This window comes from Gekko japonicus, unplaced genomic scaffold (assembly GCF_001447785.1).
Source record: "Gekko japonicus isolate JY-2015 unplaced genomic scaffold, Gekko_japonicus_V1.1 scaffold975, whole genome shotgun sequence".
Lineage (NCBI taxonomy): Eukaryota > Metazoa > Chordata > Lepidosauria > Squamata > Gekkonidae > Gekko > Gekko japonicus.
The window spans coordinates 113,812-130,512 of NW_015171531.1; the positions used below are offsets into that span (position 1 = coordinate 113,812).

At 44.2% G+C, this 16,701-nt stretch overlaps 1 protein-coding gene across 1 annotated transcript in view; it reads right to left on the minus strand.

The window, feature by feature from the left end:
• The window catches only part of CDC42BPB (CDC42 binding protein kinase beta), a 119,000-nt gene that overhangs the window by 82,145 nt on the left and 20,154 nt on the right, over positions 1-16,701 (minus strand). The window contains exons 5-8 of the mRNA XM_015419590.1: positions 13,471-13,564; positions 6,948-7,148; positions 4,506-4,754; positions 1,702-1,781 (exon numbers count right to left, since the gene is read on the minus strand). Coding sequence (XP_015275076.1) covers positions 1,702-1,781; positions 4,506-4,754; positions 6,948-7,148; positions 13,471-13,564 — 624 coding nt within the window. The remainder of the gene's footprint in view (positions 1-1,701; positions 1,782-4,505; positions 4,755-6,947; positions 7,149-13,470; positions 13,565-16,701) is intronic.

The following is a 16,701-nucleotide window of genomic DNA, read 5'->3' on the forward strand; positions in this document are numbered from 1 at the left end:
TCTTGGGGTTTTAGGAGTGTGCTTATGCAACGTCTCCCAGGGAGGACTGTTGGCTTCCCTTACATGTGAGAGGTCTCTGAGGCAGATCACGGGTTTTCCAAGACAAAGGCTTCAGATATAATCCTCAGTAAAGATTGGCATCAGGACTGGGGAAGACCTCTGCATGAAATCCTGGGGCGCCACAGCCGATCAGAATAACCACCTTGGCTGGATGACTAGTGGTGTGACTCCAGCTGTATCTGAAGACGTGAGCAGTGACTCACGGAAGCTCCCACCCCGCCACAGATTTTGTTAGTCTTTTGAGACGTTACTGAACTCTTGCTCTTTTCTACTGCTGCAGACAGACAAACACGGCTACCCATCTTGATCTATCAGCTGAAGACAGTTGTGCTTCACGGGTTCATATGCAACTAGGCCTGCAGACCATCAACATCTTCCACAAGCCCATACTCCTGCTGGTCGGCTAGATGACAAGCACTCTCCTAAACATTACCTCTGCTACAAATACAGATTTGTTTTTTAAAAATTCCTGCATGGCGAGTGCCGAGTCCACAGTCTTTTGGGGAACCAGACTTTTCACCACTGTAACCAGTTTGAGGCAGGTAGCTGAAACCGGGGAGACTCAAAACAAAGCCTTGAAACATGCTGGGTAACCTTGAGCTAGAGATCAACTCTCAACCAAATCCTCAACAGAGGGCTGTCTGCGAGGACTAAATGGAGTTTGGGACCCACACAGTCAACATGCCGAATTGCTATCCTGAACTCCTTGGAGGAGGAATGGGATAAAAATTTGTACCCAGATGACCCTGAAGGTTAGATGATGGACCTTCCTTCTGGGGACAGCTACCACCTGGGGCTTCTTTTTTTAAAAATGTAAAGCCAACTTCCAAGAGCTGCACATTTACTGTCTGACATTTAATGCCTCTTGTCCTCATCCCCACCTGGCACGGAACTTGAACTTAGCTGCATTTTCTCACATTCTCCCTTGTTGCCACCACTCTCCTTTCTTGGGCTGGATCCCACAAAGCACGATCGCAAAGATGCTTGGTGATGTAGCTGTTTCCTGCTCTCCCCCCCCCCCCCAAGCCCTCAGAGACATTCAAAAAGTTGGTGCTGGAGGTTCTGGGACCCTTGTGGGTAAAAAGCTGCCTGGCGTGGGGCGCTGCAATGAGGAGGGGAAATTGGGCAACGTCACCCTCCTCTTCCTATCCCATCGGCAGTGATTCTGCTGGCGTAAGAAATTCCAGTTGTGCAAGAAGGGAGGCTGCCCAGTTCTCCCTCCTCACTGCAGCGCCCCCTAGAGGACCTACATGGGTCCCTTAACCTCCTGCATTAGCATTTGAGTTCTCAGGAGGCTGCTGAAGGAGCAGGTGAGAGAAAACTGTGCTTCTGAGTATCATTATGGTCCTTGGGACCCAAATGCTTGTGTTCCCCACAGCTAAAATATGGTTTGTAAGCTTTCTAGGACACAAACCTGCTGCTTTTTACTAACGGCTCTCTGTAAGGCCCTTGTACCACGATGGCACTACAGAACAGTCTATTTCAACAGGGAGGCAAGGACAAATAAGAGAAGATCAAAAAATCATTATGAACATTTTACAGGGCAATTCAATAAATTATTCTAAAGGCATGACAAATCTGATAACCTGAACACAGGCATTTTTTCACAAACCCCCATGTCTTGGGAACTTTTTCACCTACCTTTCAGTGGTGTACGTAAATCCAACAAAAGGTAAATGCAAGCCAGAAAAGCCAGTGTGAGAACCAGGTGGTATCATTTCCTACAAAAAGGTGTCAATAAGATTAAAGCTAAATCAAATCTGGGTGGAAAAAACCGTACCCCACCCGCTATTATCTTAATATGGATGTCAAGTAATTAAAAACCCACACAAACATATTGAAAATGGCCTTATCTAAAAAAGAACGTTGATCGCTGAAGGCTGATTCTCCTGTCTTCTAATAAGGTAACATATTGATGTCCCACTCAATTTATTTTGGAATTCTGTACAAGAGAGCATATTATTTCCCACCAGCCACACAAATCTCATCCTCCTTTAGAGCAGATACCCATACCATGTCTTGATTTGCTTTTTCTGACCATGGCTACTAACTGTTCCCTATTAGGTAAAAGCAGCTGCTAACAGAGTAAGGAAGACAGAGCTGTTTTTAAAAAGCTGAGGCACCTGCTCAGAATGAGGGGTGAACTTTCTGTGTGGCACCAACTCTGACTGGTAGAAGAGTGACTACTCAGGATGAGTTGGTCTGGTGATGTCTTCTCCTCTTCAGGACAGGACAAGTAGTAAGTAGAATTAGCTATAGACATACGCTTTTCCTTTTTTGCTTTTACTGGTTGCTGGACAGAGACCTTTGAATCTCTTCTACATGCATCCCCTTTAGGATAATAAAGGGGTTTAATCACACTTTGAAGAAGAGGAGCAGGTTTTTATACCCTGCCTTTCTCTATCTTAAGGCATCTCAAAATGGCTTACGATCACATTCCCTTCCTTACTCCACAACAGGTACCTTGTGAGGTAGGTGGGGCTGAGAGAGTTCTGAGGGAACAGTGATTGGCCCAAGGTCACCCCCAGCAGGCTTCAGGTGGAGGAGTGGGGGGTCAAACACGGTTCTCCAGATTAGAGCCTACGACTCTTCACCACTACACCACACTGGCTCTCAATGTTCATGCTTGGTTTTAAAACACTATACAGTCAGGCTGAGAACTAATGAAGACTGAAGCAGCAGAATTCTGGATTGTACAGTGTTAACAGTCAGGCGGGAGTTTAAAAAAAAAATCTCCATGCACTGTGGTCAACTAAATTTTTTTGGCAGAAATACTTTATTTTGCTCAATATCCTAAAGTCACCACTAGGAACATTAACCTCTCCAGGGTAGCAAATGTGAGGGGGAAACGTTGGTTCATTGACTGTCAGACAAAACTGTGTTTAATATTTTAAAATTAAATGAACAAGTCATTGGGAGACGTTTCAGAAGAAACTAAAGCATTTCCCACATTTCGTGAGTAACTTTTAACCAGTTAGAAGAGCGAGATTCAAGTCCAGTAGTAGCTTGACGACCAACATGATTTCCAAGGTATATGCTTTTGAGAGTCAGAGCTCCTTGTATCGGACCAATGCAGTTTGACTCTCAAAAGCTTACACCCTGGGAATCTTGTTGGGTCTTTAAAAGTGCTACTGGACTTGAGTCTTGCTACTCTACTGCAGACCAACCAACACGGCTACCCACCAGACAATCATATACAAGCTTTATTTACCAAGATACATTATGCAGATTCATCTGTTTAAAGCAAAGATACCCTAGTGTTACTTTACAGGGGCTGCTAGACTAGAGTCCAGATACCTTCTGGTGGTCTCTGGCCCAGGAGATATCCAAGCTGTCCCTGACCAGGGCCAGAGCGTTTTTAGCCCTGGCCTCAACCTGGCGGAACTCTCTGCAGAGCAACATCCATGCTCTGTGGGACTTAATACAATTCTGCAGGGCACGTAAGGCAGAGATGTTCCGCCAGGTGTTTGGCTGAGGACAGTAACAGGTTCTTCCATCTAGCGGGCAGTGCTGTCTCTCTCCCTGCCTCCCCCCACCCCAAGGCGGTGTCATATGCCTTTCAGTTTTATCACCATCCATTACAACTAATGTTTTAAAACTGTAAATGCAAACGTGACTTTTCGAAATTGTGAACTTTGTAAATCGGTCTGTGATGTACACCGCCCTGAGTCTATTTTATAGGGGAGGGCGGTTTAGAAATCCAATTAATAAATAAAATGCCTGACTAAGGGAGCTTTGACTCTCAAAACTTATACCCTGAAAATCTCGTTGGTCTCTATGGTGCTATTGGACTCCAGTCTAGCTGTTCCACTGCAGACCAACTCGGCTACCCTCTGAGACGTGCATTAAGTTGCATTTTGTGGAAACCCCAAACGTACTTGGAAGCTTATCAGGTCTCCACAATAACACGGTCAGTAATGGCAGACAAACCTCTCCAGAAGAGTTTGCCATCACTACAATGCACAGCCACAGGAGGGCACTGAGTATGCACTCTGGAATGCTCTGTCATTTCGTGTGGAGACCAAACAGGATTGTGACTCAAGAAGGTGCCCTAGAATGCTACATGGACTCTTCTGCAATATGAAGGAGCTCTGAAGATGGCTTGGAGCGCGGACTCTAATCTGGGAGAACCGGGTTTGATTCCCCACTCCTCCACATGCAGCTGCTAGTGTGACTTTGGGTCAGTCACAAGTTCTTTCAGAGCTGTTCTCTCATGAGCAGTTCTCAAAAGAGCTCTCTCAGCCCCACCTACCTCACAGGGTGTGGGGAGGGGAAGTGATAGGAGACTGTAAGCCACTCTGAGACTCCTTCAGATAGTGAAGAGCGGGGTATAAATCCAATCTCCTCCTCTTCTTCTCCCCCCCACCCCCAAGCCGGTAAACCTTTCCAACACAACTGTTTGAAAGCCACCATGTTACGTAACAAAGGAGAAAAGAAACACTCACAGGGTTTCTTAATACATCGTCATCTACATCAAAGTTCGATGTGTCTGAAGGACTGCTGACTTCTGGAATGTAAGGTGCTTCTAAGTTTCGGATATTATCCCAGTTGAGTCCTTCAAAAAACGCATGCAACTTGAAATCCTCTATTCCATTCTGACCCAAACGGCGTTCTCTGCTGCATATAAGCCGCTGAATTAGGTCTTTTGCGTCTTCGGATACATCTGTAACATGGGATGGAAACTGAAACCTCTCCTGGGGAAGGGGGAAGGAAAGAAAGCCTTTGTTTCAAATTTCTAGAATAAGAAAATGCTGTGGAAGAAAACATTTTTTACGAAAGGGTTTACTGAGTTGAGTTAGAAAGCAAGGGAAACAAAGTTGCAGTTGTTTGACCACTATGGCCTACAAGTTAACAGTCCAATGATAACAGTAAAGGCATAAACCAAACCTTGTAATTAAAGAGCACAGGACTTTAATATATGACAACAAAATTAAAAAGTCATTTAAGTCTATGCTTTGGGAAATTTTGAAATAATGAAATGAGTGATAGCTTTGTAAAAGTTTACTACTGTGGATTGAACTGCAATATAGATTTTGGAAAGCTGTTTATGTCTTAATGTCACACTTCTGTGACCATCATTAACCAATGGAACAGGAATGCATTACAAATGTGATTTTCTATCGAGCACTTAATTTTTCTATGCTCTAACTTTTAACGAAGACAATTCAGTAGACACACTGTTCTTATTTGTAATTTTTTAAAGATGTAATGACTGGCCCATGCTCACCCACCAACTTTCATGGCGAGCAAGGATTCTGTCTTCCCCAGGCCCAATTCAGTACTCTAACCAGTACACTACACTGGATCTCATTGTTTTGCTCAGCCTAACCTACACCTCGCAGGTCTGTGAGGCTAAAACCGATGAGGGGAGAACCCTCAAGCTCCTTGGGCAAAAGGTGGGAACAGATACAGACAAATCAACGCATCTTTCACAAAATGGAAGGTTCTCTCCCCAGTGCCTAACAACCTCAGGAAAGCACAAGATGAATTTTGTCTATCAATTTCATTCTTTAGGGAATAAGGATAATCTCTATATACAGATTATATTTATGGCTTAGGAGTCTTTATTCTTTGAAAAAGATGGTACTTAGACCTTTACAATATTTGTGTGTCATTTATGATATACGTAATTATTCTCAGAGCAATTCACAACAACAGCACAACTAAAAATAATATCTATTAAGACAATCAGTAATCAGCAATTACAAAAACAAGAGATATTAAAATGGCACAATATTTAAATCCATAAACCGGGGGTCCCCAGCGTGGTGCCCGCTGACCTTCCCAGGTGCCCACCAAGTGTTCTTAGAAAACTGAGAGGGGGAAAGGTGGCGCTCATGCCCTACAGGGCTTCTGACTGGCTGTGCAGATTAAAATAACACTGTTTCGGTGGCAGCTGCCACTACAGTGTTGGTTTTATTACCTCTCGCTCCTCATTCCCAGTGTATTTTTAAAAATTACACCTTTTGTCCCCTGTCTTTGGGCTTCCACTGTCTGTGGTTGGCTCTGCCTCCCATGGTGCCGTTTTGGGCCTGCGCTTGTCACCTCGTGTCAGAATTCCAAAGGTGCCCACAGGCTCAAAAGAGTTTGGGGACCCCCACCCTAAACTGTCTGGTAGAATCTAACAGAAAAGGCACAATGGAATTTAAGTGACTTTACTTTTCCTTTTCAAAAGGGAGGAGAATATTTCAAACCAAACTTGGAAGTTGAGGGAATTTCTCAGATCAGGAATCACTACCAAAGCCTTGTGGATGGTAAACTCCCTAACCGATAATAAGTGAGGCTGATGAATTTTAATCGTTCCTGTTTTCATCTTTAATGCTGCAAACTGATTTTAATAAACCAGATTCAGACCATATGCATCATGCAGTCAATATTAATAAGCGTGACTTCAAAGCAAAGCAAATTAGCATTGCCAATCAGGACCGTATTTATTTGGAAATAAGTTCCACTGGTTTTAATGGAATCTACTTCCATGTAAGGAAGTCGAGGACTGCAACTTAAGCGCTATGCATATTATTCTCTCTCCCCAAAAGATGTCAAACAGGAAAAATCTGTCTGTTTTAACAAAATACCTCTTTCCATGGGAGGGACGCATAAACGGGGGAAAGCGGGGGGGGGGGGGGGGGTAATCCTGACAATTCCAAAGGAAAATACTGGAATTTCTGAAGAATTCTGATAATTACTTATTCCTGCCGTGTTCCAAATACAGATGGGATGCGACTGTCTGAATAAGTAATCTGGAACTAGATTTTATATTTACCACAGCAAGGCCCTGGTATGGCCCGATCACCCACCCCCACCCCAAAAAACCATTGTAGATATTTTATCATATGCAATTTCAAGAGTAAGCAATTTTAGGGAATGTATAATTCAATAGCTCTTACTTCATGATTCATAATTTTCCCATATGTTTCCACCAGCGACTCTGCATAAAAAGGTGTTTCCCCATACAACATTTCATACATGCAGACACCCAGAGACCACCAGTCGCATTCAGGCCCATACTTTCCCATGCCATCCTCCATTGCTTGTAGGATCTCAGGAGAAATATAGTCAGGTGTGCCCACTGCTACTGAAGACTGCACCTTCAAGGTAAAATAAAAGGAGAGGAAAATTTCCTTAGCAACACTGACCAGATCCTAGTACCAACCAGACTGCATTCAGATATGACCATAAACTCTAGTTTGCTTAAACCACAGACTATTGCACAAACCCTGGTGTCTATCAGGAAGACATAATGGATGACAATTTGTTCATAAATCTCAATTAGTCTGCTACTTGGCTCCCTTCATGACTCCAAGCACAATCCCTGGACACAATCCCAAATTCCCTTGCAGCAACAGACTGCGGGCAGGCTTGTGATTGACAGGCTGCAATAACTGGGAGGAGGACACTGGAGGAGAACTCCTGTCAAGCTACTTCAATGATTTCCTGAACATTCAAGCTCTGAAATACTCTCATCCTTCCTTTCTCTCCTGCCATTTTGCTGCTCCTTAAATTTCCTGTGGAGAGAGACTAATGTCTCCAAAGTGGATTCCTTCTTACTACTAGGAAGGGAAACATGTGAAGAGAAGGCAAAAAAAAAGGGATGCGTGAGGCAGGAAGCATCTTTTATAAAGCATCAACAGCCGAATGATGCTGGAGTGGCAAGTGCTTGCTTATGCCAGTCTGTGCATCTCTCTAGCATGCAGGAGGCTAGAACAGATGGTCCTTCTGAATGGACTTGGTTTTCTACATTCAAGCTTCATGACTTAACAAGCCAGAAGCAAACCATGGTACAGAAACCCAGTTTAGCACTCACCAACAAACCACAGTTTGTTGGATAGCCTGCATTTATACACCACACTAATCTGGAGTATAATCAAACCAATTTATCAGCCATACTGATATTTAAATCTGAATGACAGGAAATCACAATGTCAAATAGGGCAAAAAAGGTGTTCTGGTCATTCTTAATGACAGCTATTTCAAGCAATTATATTTTATAAAAATATTTTTATTTCAACATTTTCAGGACTTCTAATTTTTCAAGTTAGATTAGAGTCTAGTAGCACCCCCGAGACCAACATGATTTTCAGGGTACAAGTTTCCAAGAGATACGACTCAGAATGGAGATCTCAGTCCTTATATTCCAGTCAGGAGGTAGGAGAGGTGATGCAAGGAAGGAACTCAGGATGCAGAGGTACAATGCACAATGCACAATGGAGGAGAAATTCTTAGGGGCAGAAAATTAGCATCTGTAGCAAGATCTCACGGACTTGGTTCAGAGTTTAATTAAAAGTACATTTTTAACTTGCTTTGAATTTTCAGTCTCAGTGGTTTGGAGCTGGGGCAGTCTTTTCTCATTAAAAGGCTATCTTGGCTGCAAACATGATTTTGTTGCTAACACCTCCCCTTCACTCCCAGACCAAGCCTGGAAAAGTTCCCCTTATAATAAATGTAGTGAGCACCATATAAAATAAACAAGCATAACTTCCAAATGGAGAAAAGTGCAGGCTTTACTTCTTTTTCTTTCTTTCCTTCTTTTAAAAGAGAGACTGAAAATGAAGACATACCACCAAACTTGAACTAGTTGGGGGTTGGACTAGATGACCCTAGAGGTCCCATCCAACTCTATGATTCTATGCCTGATATGAAGACGTACTGGCTATGTCAAATAGATAAAGTGACTCTTTAGCTTTCCATCTGGGCATGTGGTGGCTGGGGAGAGACTGCTCCGTCCTGTAACCACTGGGAATGAAAATTCATGCCATGTTCTTCCTCCAGTGGCTGCAGTGATAGGGCAGGCTTCTAATGGGACATAGCACAGTAGTACATTTGAAGCTCAGAGGTATTTCACATTGGAGAAAAAAACAGTTTTTGAAGTACTCTCCAGTGAAAAGCTGCCTAGGCTGAAAAGAATGTGTCCATATGATGTCCCCTATTGTGGGTTGCATTCCATGTAATCAGGAGACGTGGTTGCTTCCCTTGAAAAGTAAACTGTGATCTGCTCTGGAGGCTGTTTACCTTCTTCTTGGTAAAATCTATGGACATATTATTTAATCTACTGGACTAACATCAAGGACTAACACCCACGTTCCTATGGTGGATTTCCTAAAAGAGATTAAAAGGAATTCAGGGATTCAAATTTTCTTGAAACATGGAAGATAAGTTTCTTACATTTAGATTGTGCTATTCTTATTCCTTCTGGTAACCCATGTTTGAAAAAAAGGACAAGAAGACAATTTCTTCTGTTCTAGGAAAGAAGCTTCAGTCAGTTTTAAGCATTGCTCCACCTTCATAGAAATGCAGTGGTCTTTATCAACTGATAAGATGGTAACTTCAACACTGTGTGCAGAAGTAAGGCCTAAGAGGAATGCCTTCTTGACAGATGGATCCCTTGAAGAATCGGTAGCCTTTGGCTCAAAATGACATTTGGTAATGGAAGACAGAACTGTATTACAATTAAATGAGGGAATTAATTAATGGTAGGAGGGTTTAGCAGGGATTGTCTCTCAGGAATCTATGAATACAGGGATGCTATGATAGATCTGCATGAAGCCAATAAAGTGGAAAGTGCCACTATCAGAATATCCAAGTCCTATTAGGTGTTGCCATTCAAACTCTGTCAGTAGAACAAGTTCCATCTGTGGTGGAAGACATGACAAATTCTTAGTCAACCAATGAAAAAGCTCTGCTGACTATGGACATCTTAGCCAGAAGGCAACTCTCAATATAACCTTTTGATCTAGCACTTTCTAGACCAATTTGAAGGAAACATGTACAGCAGTCTGTATGGTGCCTCTTATCAATAGTAGTTAGCACAGGAACAGAATTTGCTCACTTGATGGCTGTCCATAGTTGCAAGCAGGTTGACTTTTACCCCCCGCCCCCCTTAACAGTCACAAATACTGCAGGACTCAGTTTGCCACTCAGATCGGTCCAATGTCCTCCTGTTCAGCCAATCCGCAACTACAATCTTGACTCCCACAGTATGCTCTGCCCTGATGAGAGGGGGAGTTCTGTCCAGACTAACACAAATGCTTCCTTGTGAAAGTAAGATAATCTCATGCCTCTCTGATGGTTCACAAGACCTTTTGCTGATATATAGTTTACATGGACATGTATCTGTCTTTGAAATGCTAGAAAAACCAGTTGTCTCACTGAGTTCTAGCAACTGACAGTCTTCTTGGCTTTCTTCTGAGACTTGGTTCCTTGTTCTGTTGGAAATGTCCCCCCCCCAAAGACAACAAAGCTGGTACCTGTTGATCAAAAAGCAGGGCTGTCCCTGAAAAGGTGACATGGAACTCAAAACGGCCATTATCCAACTACCACACCAGTTCCTTGTGTAGAGACCTTCGCAGGTATACATGAACCCTCAATGGTCCAGGTGGGGGAACAGTAGTTTCTGTGGTGGATGGCTGTGAAAGCATGTCGATGGGATCATGTCCAGTATACTGAGAAGTTATGCCAGCATCATCAGTGGATCCTGATGACCTTGAGTGACTTGGGTCTAGAGACTTCAGATGAGTTGTTTGTCTCCTGAAACTGGTAGATTTGGTCCCTTTAAGTATCTATCAGGACAAGCGGGTATTGCACAGATGGGAAATGGATAAAATGCAATGATATAGCCCTGAGAGACACCAGCACTGACCGTTCAGTGTCAACTGAGACTAAAACTCTGCAAAGCGCTGGAGATGGCCCCCTGCCTTTTGAGTAGGGATGTGCACCCAGAAATTCCCCAGCAGAAAAGAGACACAAAAATCACAGTTTGTGGTCATCAGTGTGGTTTCTGGAATGGTAAACACCAACCTGTGTTTCTTTGGCATTATGAAAAATGCCCTCCTGAAAAATCCACATTGTTTTTCATGTTCGAGTGCTTACTGTTGTTGGCAGGAGCAGGGTCTTGTTTCTTTTTGATAACAGCTTTTATCCCTTCCAAACTGATCCTTGCAAGGGATCAAGAGCGCTCCCCAGAAATCACCATCAGAGACAAGCTCCACAGAAGTAATGTTTAAGGGCCACAGCTACTGCTGTGAGCTGGACGATATCTTCAGAAGAATGACAGATTCCACCTGCCAGAAACTGGTGGTGCCGGGGGCTGTTTCAAAGGAAGCCTTCCTTACTTTGTGAAAGCAGACCACAGTAATTTATTTATTTATTTACATTCAATTTATATACTGCTCTAACCCCGAAGGGTCTCTGAGCGGTTTACACACAATTTCAAAGGAAGGATGGCAAATGCAGAGTGTTCAGCAGAAACTTTTTTTAATGTCATAGTATTACAGTCACTATGACAATATGTAGAGAAACCAGAGATGCTTCCAGGGATTTCTTAAAACACTGGCAACCGGCACTCTCCTGATGTGTTGCCGCTATTTCCCCCCATAGCAAACACTGGTGAGGTGGGCTGAGAGGCGCCTACTTCGGGGGTCTGTAGAATCAAACCCCTTTGTCCACTCTGCTTGACACTTAAGGGGTCTTTAGATTAGAGGGAAGACTATGTTCTGTGCAAGTCTGGTGCCATTATCTTTAAAAGCAGCAGCACCAGACCCTCAAATGTGCCCCCCCATGGAAATAATGGTGCTGAAATTTCAGGAACTCCCCCCCTCCGGTCAACAACAAAACACCAAGGATTGGAATCCTGAACAGGTACTGTCCTACCCCCAAATCAGGAATTTCTGGTCTGAAATTATAACAAGTTTTTATCCTCAAAGCACCCCTCCACTTTAGATAGTTATTGAGAAAGCTGCTGTTGTGGCTGCTTCCCTTCTATAAAGGAGCTGGAAAGAACACATTGTGTTTGCAGAGTTTGGTTTAAAGGAATTCGTGAAACTCTGGAATGTGTATTGGACCTCAAGTCTCAAAAAGGAAGAGATCCTTCGTCTTCCTTCCATAAGGAGAGAAGAGCTTTTTCTTGTCCGTAGCCTAGACTAAATTTTCATGTAGAGGCTCTAGGGATCCAGTGGAAAGAACACTGGAAAGGCAGGTTTAGCATTGCCTGTTGGACTTCCTAGTAGTGCAACCAGGGGCTTCTGCATGCTGCCATGTTTGTGACCGTCACTCTGTCCCAAAATTGAATACAATCTATTGATGAATCTGCCAAAAAAGGTTTCAGGGAGAGATATTTTTAAGATAGTCTTTAGTCCCTGGAGGAGAGCTCAAGGCAAGGTTATCTGCCAAGAGGTTATGGAGTGAGTTGGCTGCTAGAGCCCAAAGCATGCCTGAGGCGGCTTCAGTTTCCCCCCTCTAGGCTAGTTCTATGCATTTATCACACAGATCCTTAGGCAAGCCATCCGTGCCAGCAGGGATTACAGGAGAAGAACTTAAGGTTGCCACTGGGGGCATCTAACAGAGGTATTTTAAGTTGGCTCATTTCCTGAGAATGGATGTAAAATTCAGAAGCTGGTCTATGAGAGGCATTGTTACAGGTAGGAGCCTCACATTTTGTCTTGGCTACTAAATTGTCAAAGACGTCAGGGAAAGTGAACTGTGAAGGGCTTGGAAGAGATCTGAGGGAAAGCTGCCTCGGAGACATTGAGTTGGCATGCAGAACTTCCCTCCCCTTCCCATTTGATTTAAATGAATCAAACTATTTTCAAACTATTGATGAAAGCAGTCAATGTTTTAGAGCTTTCAGATAAAACTCAGACCAACAGTTTAGGGAATATATCAGAGGGTAACAGAACATCCTTTCCTCTGGTTCCTCCTCTGATCGATCTCCCTTCTCTGGGATAGAGCTGACATTGGTGCTTGCCGAAAACACAGATGTTTGGACCATGGTGGTACTGTGGGCAGCCCAGGGGCCGTGCTGGGCCCAGAGGTAGCAATGAAGCAGCTTGGGGGCTGCCCCACGGGTAGCTGCAGGAGAGGCCAAGGGCTGTGCCAAGCCCAAGAGCAGCTGCAGGAAAGGTCGGGGGCTGTGTTGGAGAAAAGGGGGTGGGGGGGTGGGACCCCTTGCAAGTCTCATGACCCCCACTTGTAGAGTTCTAATGCTGAGTAAAGAGTTAAAAAAATAGGTTTAGCAGGAGGGTGAAAGATGTCTTCTGATAGAGTCCCCTACAAGACAAATTCATAGGTTTCAGTTTGTAAAAGATTACCACTACAGTTACGAGGCATGCTATATTCCTTGCATACGAAAAGAAACTAACTTAATTTGCTTTACAGGAGTTTACGCAGGAACAGAAGAGGAATAAGACAAAACCATATGATGTTCCATATATGAAATTATCACACGTAACTTCTGTACAACACACAGACGTGTAAACCAACAACTGTACACTGCTAACCCACCCCATGGTGTCTTTCCATTTAACTTTTTTGTCTCAAGTCTAGATTCCTAAATGGGTTCTTATGCATTGCAGTACTGCCACTCTAACTTTAAAAGTCCTATTTTGAAAAGAATTCATATAAAACATTGGTACATACAGTGCCGTCCTCGCTCATCTTCAGACATGATCCGAAGTCTGCCAGGCGGATATGGCCGTTCACATCCAGCAAAACATTATCAGGCTTTATATCTCTGATTTTAAGAAGAAAGGATATTACTTTCACATAGTATACACACTAGGTCAAACACTAGCTTTGCTGGGTAATTATTAATCTACTTAAGCAGTCAACCATATATTTTACTCCACTGGTGCACTCACTTAAATGCAGGTCATACAGTACAATTTTGTAACAGTGTTGGGAAATTTAAAATTGGTATGTGTCAACTAGCATCATGTTGAAGACTGATTACTTCAGACTGGCTGCTCAAAAAAACCTCAGACCTAAAATAGTCATTAAGACAAACTGAAGACCTCAAAATATACTACAAAGATGTAGTTCAGACCTCACTGGCTGGTTCGTTCTGTAGTGATGGACTATAGACACAGTGGCTCAACATAAATACAAAGCGACGGAAGTTCCATATGGACATCAGAACGTAAGAACATCAGAAGAGCCCTACTGGATCAGACCAGTGGTCCATCTAGACTAGCATCTTGTCTCACGCAGTGGCCAACCAGTTCCTCTGGAAGTCCAAGAATAGGGCATAGTGACCGAGGCCTTCCCCTGATGTTGCCTCCTGGCTGTGGGATTCAGAGGTTGATTGCCTCTGAATGTGGAGGTTCCCTTTACCAGAGCCAGTAGTCACCAGTAGATCTGCTCTCCATTAATTGGTCTCATCCCTTTTAAAGCTGCCTATCCCAGTGGTCACAACAAACTATGGCAGGTCCTTAAAGAGATGGGAGTACCAGACCATCTCACATGTCTCTTGAGAAACCTGTACAATTGGTTTCTTCCTCTGGTGTAGGGGGAGCTTTGACAAACCCTGAGCTGGTGGCACTCTACCAGAAGTGGGAGGGGGCAAGGGGGGCACCCCCACCCCTGGCTTCCTAAGACGGCTGCATACCAGAGAGAGAGAGGAAGTCTGGGGGAGAGAGCACCCTCTCTTTTAAGGGCCTCTACAATAATAATCTTGTAAACATCAAAAAAACTAAGATCATGGCATCTGGCCCCATCACTCCTTGGCAAATAGAAGGGGAAGTCGTGGAAGTAGTGACAGACTTCACGTTCCTGGGATCCCAGATCACCGCAGACTGTGACAGCAGCCATGAAATTAAAAGACGCCTGCCCCTTGGGAGGAAAGTGATGGCGAACCTAAACAGCATGATAAAAAGTAGAGACATCACCCTGCCAACAAAAGTCTGCATGGTCAAAGCAATGGTATTCCCAGTAGTCATGTATGGCTGCGAGAGTTGGACTATAAGGAAGGCCAAGCGCCGAATAGATTCTTTTGAACTATGGTGCTGGAGAAGACTCTTGAGAGTCCCTTGGACTGCAAGAAGATCAAATCAGTCAATCCTAAAAGAAATCAACCCTGACTGTTCCCTGGAAGGCCAGATAATGAAACTGAAGCTCAAATATTTTGGCCACCAAATGAGAAGGGAGCACTCACTGGAGAAGACCCTGATGCTGGGAAAGACTGAAGGTCAAAGAAGACGGGGACGGCAAAGGATGAGATGGTTGGACAGTGTCATAGATGCAACGAACATGAAATTGAGCCAACTTCAGAGGACAGCGGAAGACAGGAAGGCCTGGCGTGATCTGGTCCATGGGGTCACAAAGAGTCGGACTCGACTGTGCGACTGAACAACAACAACAATCCCAGTGGTCATCACTGTATCCTCTGGGCAGAAAATTCCACACTTTAATCACTCTCTCTATAAAGAAGTGTTTCCTTTTTTCAGACCTGAACCTAGTGCCCATCAGCTTCACTGGATATCCTCTAGTTCTAGTACTTGGGGAGAGTGAGAAAAATTTCTCTTTGTCAACTCTCTCCACCCCATGCCTAACTTTACATACCTCTATTATGTTCTCCCTTAGTCGTCTCTTATGTCCCAGATTCTGCAGCCTGTTCAGGGCTCCTTCCACTCCCTAATCATCTTGGTTGCCCTCCCTCTACTTTTTCCACCTCTGCAATGTCCTTTTTGAGATACGATGACCAGAACTCTACACAGCATTCCAAATAAGGCCGCACCATAGATCTACATGAATATCTATGCAAGGTAGGAAAGCCCCAAAGAAACTGCAAGGGGTCCAAACGTGACAGCAAATTGACAAATGATGTTTCAACAGTCGCGAGCACAAAGGATACTTTAAAAGCATTATCATCATGACACTCATCCTGTTACAAAAGCTGCCCACGCACTACTAAAATGACTTGAGTCTGACATGGCATTTTGTTTCCCCAAATTAGATAAGCATGGCATAAATACCGCTGTACTAAATATAATCTACTTATTTTGCTATTTCAAAAAACAAAAGTAATGGTATCCTTATAAAAAGGGCAAACTTTAGCACTTTTTTTGTTCCTTACTGCTGGTAGCAACACGGAAGCACTGCCTAGTAATAATGGTGCCTCTGTGTGTGAACATTTTGGTTTAATGGTTCCAATTTCCACCTGGACTGGCTTGAATTACATCATTCTGTAATGTGTTCTGAATCTGGCTGGAAACAGGTACACCCGGCCATTTTTCACAGAAATGCATTAACATACAAGATATGCAAATTATGCACAGACTGGTTATTCATAATGGATAGAATGCTAGAAAATGAAGCCACAAGGAGTGGACCCATAAAAAGCTGGTGTTGGGAGTGGACAAAATGCTAACTGGTGGGAGCAGAGGGGTAAAGGTGCAATGTGGAGAGGAAATCAGACAAAGTTGTCCCTCCTGGTTCTTTCACTGGTGGCACATCTGTTAGTGGAAGAGGCAGAAAGTCAGAGGTCATTTCGGGGGGATCGCAGGGGATCACAGTTCCCCTGGGTGAGGTACGGGGGGCTGGGCACATGACGAAGCCCCGCCCCCTGCTTCCGGCCGCCCCGCTTCCGGCCCTCATTCAGCCAGGAGGAGGCAGGAAAAGAGGGAGGGTAAGTTGCTTCCTCCCTGCCTCTCCCCACCCCTGCCTGCCTGGGGCCAGGGAGGGCCTTCGCGGGGCTTCCTTGTACTCCCGCTGGCCTTGCAGGTCCACCGCCGGGCCCCTCATGGGGCTCGGCAGTGGAGCTGCAAGGCCGGCGGTGGCGGCCGGGACCATTGGGGGCGGGGTGTGTGGCCTTATGACACAATTCCGGTGATGTCAGGGGGTGTGGTGTATGCTAATGAGTTATGCTAATGA